Source organism: Amblyomma mixtum, chromosome 5 (genome assembly GCF_055824585.1).
Source record: "Amblyomma mixtum isolate Tamu chromosome 5, ASM5582458v1, whole genome shotgun sequence".
NCBI lineage: Eukaryota > Metazoa > Arthropoda > Arachnida > Ixodida > Ixodidae > Amblyomma > Amblyomma mixtum.
Genome location: NC_143016.1, coordinates 155,593,912 through 155,602,272, shown reverse-complemented (window position 1 = coordinate 155,602,272; position 8,361 = coordinate 155,593,912). Strand labels below are relative to the sequence as shown.

At 42.9% G+C, this 8,361-nt stretch overlaps 1 protein-coding gene across 1 annotated transcript; it reads left to right on the top strand.

Annotated features, from left to right (window-relative positions):
• The first annotated feature begins 2,948 nt into the window (after window positions 1–2,948).
• Window positions 2,949–7,895, top strand: LOC149344217 (uncharacterized). Its single transcript, XM_089546217.1, has 5 exons — window positions 2,949–3,075; window positions 4,093–4,154; window positions 4,897–4,986; window positions 5,697–5,723; window positions 7,836–7,895. Exons 1-5 carry the CDS (start codon window positions 3,003–3,005, stop codon window positions 7,893–7,895), a joined length of 312 nt encoding a protein of 103 aa, XP_089402343.1. The 5' UTR covers window positions 2,949–3,002.
• The last annotated feature ends 466 nt before the right edge of the window (window positions 7,896–8,361 follow it).

Here is an 8,361-nt window from a genome sequence, read left to right as displayed (position 1 = left end):
AAGATTAATAGCACCAAGAGTTGGCTCAGGCGTTTAACCCATGCACCTCCTGCTCAGATAAAAAATATTGCTTTAACTTGCTTTTTGACACAACAGAACTTATTAAGTTTAATATGTCAGGGTACTTGTTGAAGAGTTGTGGTATTTGCGACGATAACCTCTGTAAGTCATAGTTTGTACGTGATCTGGCCCTAACTATTTCGCTCTGTCTTAGTTCATACGGGGACTTTTTAGCTTGATAGTTTTCTTGAAATATCGGTATATCTGCACGGTATTGGCGTAGCGCTTCCAGAGATAGTTTTTGTTTAAACAGTTGTTTTACCTGAAGAATGCTATGTCTTGTAAAATATGGGGCAGTGCTTTCCGTGTAGGGCACGTCTCCAATGGCCCGCATAGCTCGTTTTTGTAATGATAATAGGTATTTCATATTTGTCTCGGTTGTCGTTGACCACCCCAGAGAACAATAAATGAGACGCGAGTGGACAAGTGCATAGTATATTTTACGTTTAACCCCAGACGGGAGAAATGATCTTATTTTATTCAGTAAGCCAACTGCTTTAGCTATATCTGCTCTTAAGGCGTCGACATGAGGTGGCCATGACAGGTTTTCATGGAACACGATTCCTAGGAATCGGATCGTTGATGTGTGTTGAATGGATACTCCCTGAAATTCTATTGGTAAGGGTGGAAAATGTGTTGGTCCTTTCGACCTAAACAATAAATATTTTGTTTTTGTCGTATTCAGTTGCAGCCTATTTGAGTTTAACCATGTATTTAAATTGCTAAGCCAACTATTAGCTTCCGCGCATATTTCATGTATGTTATTTCCTGAGAAAAAGACGTTTGTATCATCTGCATACAAAACCATTTTTTGTGCCCTTGAATATTAACAATATCATTAAGGTATAGTAGAAATAATACAGGTGCAATAATAGACCCCTGGGGTACTCCATATTTTATAATTTCCATCTCTGATTCGACTTTATTTATTATTGTGAATTGTGATCTGGAACTTAAATAGCTCTTTATTAGAGCAAGTGCTACACCTCTGATGCCGTAATAGGGGAGTTTACGCAAAAGAAGTTCATGCTGTATGCAATCAAACATTTCTCTGCATTTCTTCGAACGTATCATGTTCTGGCCTTGGTCCTCTTAAAGGTAAGCAAGTTCTCTGCAGTCTGATACTAACAAGGAGCGCCCCGGGCTTTGTTTTGCTTTTTTTGCGAATCTGCATTCTTGTGTCCGCCATAGTTTCTGCTTCTTCTGTACGAGTCCAGTTTTTGTGGTATAGGAAATGTTGCGGCCGATATTATGCATGCAGTCCATTTCCATTAATTTCACCTATGCTCTGGTCTTTGAAAAATGTTTTTCCAGAGTGGCACTCGCAAAGACTCGCCAGTCCGCGAGGTGAATTTTCCAGTGTCGGTGTGTTGTGGGGATCCTGGAGTAGACGACGAGAGCCCGATAACAGTAGGTTGGTGATCACTTCCCAGAGGGTCATTCAAAGCATCCCGTTTAAAATAGATAAAAAGGGCTGGTTATGAGAACGTTAGATCAAAGAAGCTCATTTTTGCAGAAATTGGGCACCAATATGTGGTTTTTCGCGTATTCAAAAGACAGGCACTATTTGAGAGGATAAAATCTTCGATTATTTGGCCCCTATCGTCACAGCGTTTGCTTCCCCTAAACGGGGAGTGAGTGTTAAAATCCCCAAAACCCGGATATGGCTCCGGCAGTTCGTCGACCACACCTTGTAAATCTTGTACTGCTAATGTGATATGTAGGTGAAGATATAGAGAAAATATTCGTGTGGTTTTGTATTATTCGTAATATTTTGCAGTATTTCGCTAATTTATTGCCAAAATGTTGAAGGCAAGCGATTTCACTCTTGTTTTTCGTTATTTGCGTAGAAAAAGTAGGTCGCCGGATATAAAACATTCAGGCAAGCATAGCAGGGGGCGGCAGAAAATTAGGTGGGCGGATGAGATTAAGAAGTTTGCGGGAATATGGTGGCCGCGGCTGGCGAAGGACAGGGTTAATTGGAGAGACATGGGAGAGGCCTTTGCCCTGCATTGGGCGTAGTCAGGCTAATGATGATGATGATGAGAGCAGAGTGTTCCAGCTACGCTGTTTCATGTGTGAGCGCCAAATTCCGCCTTAAGTAAAAAGTAGGAGTGCGTGAATAAGATATAACCTCACATATATAAATGAAAAAGACGCCACGAGGGTGCACATCCGCCCATTTATTCATGAGTGAGTGCGCTTGCCATATAGGACCTTGGAGCCATGCCTTCTTCTTTATTAAGTTGCTTCAGATCCTCATTGCGTAGATACATTGCCTGTAGACACTGTAATCTCTTAGGAAACAGACGCAACAGCAAGTGTTTGAGCGCTGAAGGCAGAGAGGAGTGCGGAAGCGTAAGATTGCAGCGGCGGTCTCCTTGACAATCGCGGCACGCAAACCGGCAGGCAAGAAATCAGTTGCAATGAGCGAGGGGGGGGGGGGGGGGGGGCAAGAAGGAGTGTGCAATACGCAATGGCCACATGCTTGATGCGCCTCCCAGCGCGCCTCAAGACAAAAAGCGCGATAGGACCGTGACAAAAATAGAAGGAAAATAAGAAAGGCAGGGAGAAACCAGCCAATGATCAAAAGGCGCAGGGCCTATCATCGCCGTTACGGACGTTCTTATTAACGCCCACTCTCGCCTATCTCGATAAAAAAAAAGCCTTCCTTTTCCGTTATTTTTTACAGCTTTGTTCGTTATATCCATGTTCACAGTGGGAAAAGAAAGATGGGCCAGCACGTGTGGTAAATATTACATAATGTTGCAAAAGGCAATTCAAGATAGTTGACGACATGTTTTACTCCCTGCTCAAGGTCACTGGCGAAGATCACATGTGCATATATAACCGCTGTCGGAGCGGGGTTATTCAGTCGAGCTCGCCCTCGGAGTCCTTGTCCACCTCTCGTTGCTCTCTCGTAGAGATCCAACCCGTCCAGAATGAAGGTGCTGTTCGTGTGTGCACTCATCGTGGCTGGAGCCTTCGTCGTCAAGGGTGCCCACGAACTGTGCGGTGAGAGAATTGCAATGATTCTCCCGTTTTTGAAACCTTTCCGCACGCCTCATAATTTATATCCTGGGATTTAGTGTTAAAGAAGAAGTTCGGCATCAATTTCTAGCGTAATTTCATTCAGCACAAATTAATGAACCCCGCCTCTTGGACATGTTCCTGAATTAGGCCAGTTATCCATCCCATCTCGTCCACGTGTTTCCTAGTGCTGCTCTTTGTGCATATCTAGTGGCTGATTTATTCCTGCTCTAACACGTGCACTACCAAGCATGGAGCTTAATCTGCAAAGCCCTGAATTAACGCTAAACATATCCGCACGAGGTCAGTGTTCAATGTGCACAAGCTGAATGTAAATTGAATCAGGAAACGGAATTTTCTCTGGTTTTGACACAGAGCGCGGAAAAATTCTAAAAAAGCGGAAATATCATGATTTATAAAGATTGGCGTTTATTTAGAGGCCCAATGCCAGCTACGGTCAAAGAAGTAGTGGATTCTGCGCTTTACATTACCGTACAGCTGTGAATGTATTCTAATGTCTTAGGGGCTTTGCTGGGAACTTTCGACAAACCTTGAGGACCCAGCTTTTCATAAGCTAAAAACAAAACCTGTATTAGACGTCATCCCTTTACATTTTCTGAGCCTTAATGAGCATTCGACTAAAATTTGAGCTTGGGCTAGTTGGTTCATATTTGAAACACAGAGCACACTGACCGTCCAGTGTTCTGTGTATGTGCTTTGTTTTGTACTGTCTTTTTTCGCTCCCTTCAAATGTTTTTAATGAGCACTCACAGCTTTTCTCCGCACCTTGGATTGATGCAGGTAATTTTCAATTTTACCATATATAGCTTAAGGCCACTTCGTATCATTTCCCTTAAGCCCACCACACACACTCGAATTGGCAACAGTCTGCTGAAGCACCATGAAACTCAGGTTGTTCGTGGTTATTTGAGCGCAGTGCAGTTCTCCGATAATCTGATGTCACACGTATAAATGTAACCTGGAATTTTTTCCTCTGTACAGGACTGAACGACGACCAGATCCAGGATGTGGTAAAGTGCATGGGAGAACGAGTTGACTCCCGGGTGCGAGGCAATTCTTTACTCTTCGTTTTGTACATTTGGAGAACCTAAAGCACAACGTGAAGTCAGAATGCTCAAGCTACTTCTTTGTGTACTGCCACGGGCTCCGATGTTTTATCTAGATAATTTATTGCACAGTAATTTTTTAGCGGCAGAGCTTCCGCCGACCGCTGTCGGAATCCCGCTGTCTCGCAATCCTCTATCTGATAAAAAAAAACTACTGCACGATTATATAATAGAATTTCTGCCGTGAATGATAATATAACTCTCCGTCTGAAAGCCTCAAAAATATTATGGCATTAACCTAATAGAAAGCATCCGGCGAAACGCAATGACGTTCATATATGGTCGAAATGATCACCATTTTTCAACCTTTTGCGCCTTGTATTCTCCGAAAGTAGCATATTTCACTTATACGCTGCAATTTTATGTTAGTTCAGTGTCTTATATCCTGCCCTGTCAGGGTGCATTTAGTTGTTTACTATTTTTTGCCCGAGTGAGTGGTATCTTAATGGTAATCAAGAATCCGACATGGGCAGGGCGTGCAATGGGAAGGCAAGATCATCGATAATCCCTCCTGGTAACAGAATGATTTCGAAAAGAAGAGCACCAGGGGCGGCAGAAAGAGAGTCAGCCGATTGATAATAAGAAGATTATGAAGATAACGCAGGATGTAGGGGAGGCCTTTGTCTAGCAGTGCACCAAGTTAAGCTGGCGTTGTTGATGATGATGATTTTTCTCCCAGCTGCAAGGAAAGGCCAGGGAATTCATCCGCGGCCAGGGTGGCAATGTGGCCCAGCTCCTCAAGAGACAGTGCGATGCCGACGTGGACTTTGTGAGTGCACTCTTTTGACACTGTTCTGAAATAACTCCCTTTTAAGAATTACGTTGGTCAATTTGTAGCGAAAAATTTTTTGCATATTGCCAAAAACAGTCTATATATTAATGAACTGTTTAGTGGCGTTGGCAGATGGCGTTGGCTGCTAAAGTCCGCGTTACGAATATAAAGTTGATAAGCGCATTTCAGCAGTTGGTTTTCTAACATTGCTGAATGTGAAGGCTGCATTAATAGAATGCAGGTGTTTAAAATAGTAGGAGCATTCTACATTGGGGAAGAGCTGCATACAATTTTTACTGTGAAACGTACGTGTGTGTACAGAGAATAAATTTCATGAAGCACATCGAAACTGCATCTGAAACTTTGAGTCCAATTCCGAGGCCTTCTATGCAGCGAAATGAGTAACCAGCCTCGCGCAGAAAATACGTTCAAGTGAATTACTTTTCTCTAAAGAAGTATAAGCGATTCAGTAATTATTTAGCACCCCGCATACAGCGTTAAGTCTGGCCAATGCTTTTTCCAGTGAATCACGAAATCACAGCATGTGTCTTGCTTGTGAGATGGTGCGAATTAAAATATGATTCTTTAAAAATGAGCAAAGAATTTTTTCATGGCAGTGAAGGTGTAGGACAAAAGAATACGCCAGAAAAGAATTCTATAAGCACCTTACGAGAAAAATTTTCTTTCCTTTTATTTTCTTTTTTTAGAGCGCGGCGGTGACGGCAGTTCTCTCCGTGAGTACATTTTTACTTCTCGTTTTCTTAGTTGGAGCAAACTTCATGCTGCTCTTAAGTACAGCTTTGAGTGCACTCTTTGTACACTTTGTTTTATAATTTTACTTGTGTGCATAAACAATAGCTTTAGTGGTATCTGTACCATTTACCTCTCTGCTAAGGTGTATATGTGAAGAAATGAAAAAACACAGTGCCTTTAGTTTTCAGCCTATGCAGGTGAGATAAGGGACCGAAATAGCAGATGAGATAAGGGACCGAAATAAATGCAGTGTTGAAACTACCCCGAAAAAGGTTACCTCATCGACCCTTCCATGGCAAACACTAGCCGGTTTAAGAAAGCGTAGTAGTAAAAATCATAGTACGCTGACTAATCTAATCTAATCTAATAATGAATATTTGATTTAGTAAAGCTTCTGCATTTAGCATCATAAGTTTAAGTACTCGCAAGATTTGATACTCTGAAATTTTTGATCCCCTCTTTCACAAAATCTACGATTTAATGACCACGACGGCTACTCGCAGCCAGCGTTCGGTCCTCTTCTGGCGTAAGCTTCGTCCATTTCAGTTCCATATTAGGTCATTCTGCCCACCAATCTGACACCCTCGATGCAGCTGCAGCCCATCTGCAGAAGCGCTGACAGTCAAAAATCGGTTATTTCGTTTCTTGTTAGTGACAATTAAGAACGATATCACGTGCTACCGAAAGCCCCAAATAGCATTGCTAAAATGTTTCGCCCTCTACACTTTATCCATTTATTCTTCAATAAAACAGAGTTTGATAGCTGAAAAAAAATGTGTACTCAATGATCTCTTGGGAGTTAACTGAGGTAGGCGGGGTTAGCTATCGATAAACCAAGCGCCATTAGAAGCACAGTAAGCTAACTGCTGCTCAGGGTGCGGCAAACATTAGACAAGGGCATCAAAAACACCTTTTACGATACCTGCGCCATTAGCCTTTGTGTTCAAGTAGATATGTACAGAAAGGAAACAAACCAAAGAAATAGTTTTATTCCGGTTCCTCGAGAATAGATGCGGCAGAAATCAAAATGTAAATATGACTCCGCATGTCACTTCACAAGTTTGAGTTGCCTTTTTACCCGCTTAGATAACTGGTGCTCATGGGGCGGCAAGCGCTAGAAAAGGGAACAAAATACGCCTATTGCGAAAATTGCACCATTAACCTTCCGGTTGAGGTATGTGTGGGAAAAAATTTAAAGGAATAAAAAAAAGCAACGCTATAAGTGTTATTCCCGTTCCTCAACAATGAATGCGGTAGAAATGAAACTATAAATGCGAATTCAACTCCCCGTGGCACTACGCATGCTGAAGTCGTCTTTTTCTTTCATCTTTATTCGGAATTTCACTGCAATTCCGTTTCATTACAAGTAAGGAAGTCGTACAAAAACAGTACAACTGCGCAACGCTTGCACAGAAGACGATATGGCCGGCGATATGGCTAAGTCAAACAAGGGCGCAAATATGTTTTCAGAGCAGACCGAATTAATCAGAAAGGAAAGAAGTACAACACAATGCCTTACCAAGATTGGTTTTAGAGGAGGCGCCTGTATCTGAGCCAGACGCAGAGCGCCGGACGCCAGGTGTAGGATATAGCGTGTCTCCTAATCAAAGCGGACATCAATTTGGTGAACTGAATTAACAAATCTTGGGCACTATTTAAAATGTATACATATTGTTCGACGAAGCGGAGTTAGAGGGGTGTTTTGCACACATAGGGATAACTTAAGTAATCATCAGTGTTCTCTGAAGTTTCCTACTTCCGACAGTTATTGGCGGTTTGCAATTTTATTTTTGCACATTACGCCATCGAAAGATAAAATTCACTGCCAGTGTTCGAAAACTGGCAGCGTTCTTAGCCATGGTTTCCAAACAAGACTCCGCAAAAATGAGGTGGATACTGCAGGGAACGGCAACAGCGTTTATGACTCAAATGAAAGCTTATTTATTAAAGCAAAACTCGAGGAAGCCCTGTGGGCTGGTGATTACAGCTGGAGTACTAAATGGAAAGTCACAAGTTAAGCCACGAATAAGGAAACCAGGGAGTGTCCGTTAATGCCCTTGATATCTGATGTTCTTGCTTTTTCTTCCTTTCAGCCCGAGCAGGCGGAAGCTGTCAGAAACGCCTACAGGGAGTGCAGGGCTGCCCAGAGTTGAAGTGGTTGGAGATGGAGAGCGACCTGTACAATTCACTATTCGGAACACATGCGGGCCAAGCAATTTTCTTCTTAGTTCTTCTTTGTGGCCATTCTACTCTTTGTTCTTTACAAAAGATTACTTTTCAAGAACTTGATGAAATAAAGTCGGTCGTTACACTGATGCCGGTGCACGCTCAAGAAAATATTCTTGGTGCTTGCCTACTGCCTCTTCAGGCTTGCGCGGCGCGCACACGCACGCACACACACACACACACACACGCACGCACGCACACACGCACACGCGCACGCACGCACGCACGCACGCACACGCACACATTTCGCACTCAAATCCTGGCGGTTGCTACCTCGTGCCTCATGCGAAATATGTTCCTCAAATGGCTGGTTTGATGCACAGGAAGAATGCGCAGCGCTGATTATCTTGACAGCCCTCATTCAGTTTCACTAGGCTAGAGCACTCTGTGTCT

Coding starts and splice junctions, on each gene's coding strand:
- LOC149344217 (XM_089546217.1), top strand. CDS start 3,003: ATGAAGGTGCTGTTCGTGTGTGCACTCATCGTGGCTGGAGCCTTCGTC. Junction 4,155..4,896: donor GAGAACGAGTTGACTCCCGG/GTGCGAGGCAAT, acceptor TTTTTCTCCCAG/CTGCAAGGAAAGGCCAGGGA. Junction 5,724..7,835: donor CGGTGACGGCAGTTCTCTCC/GTGAGTACATTT, acceptor TCTTCCTTTCAG/CCCGAGCAGGCGGAAGCTGT.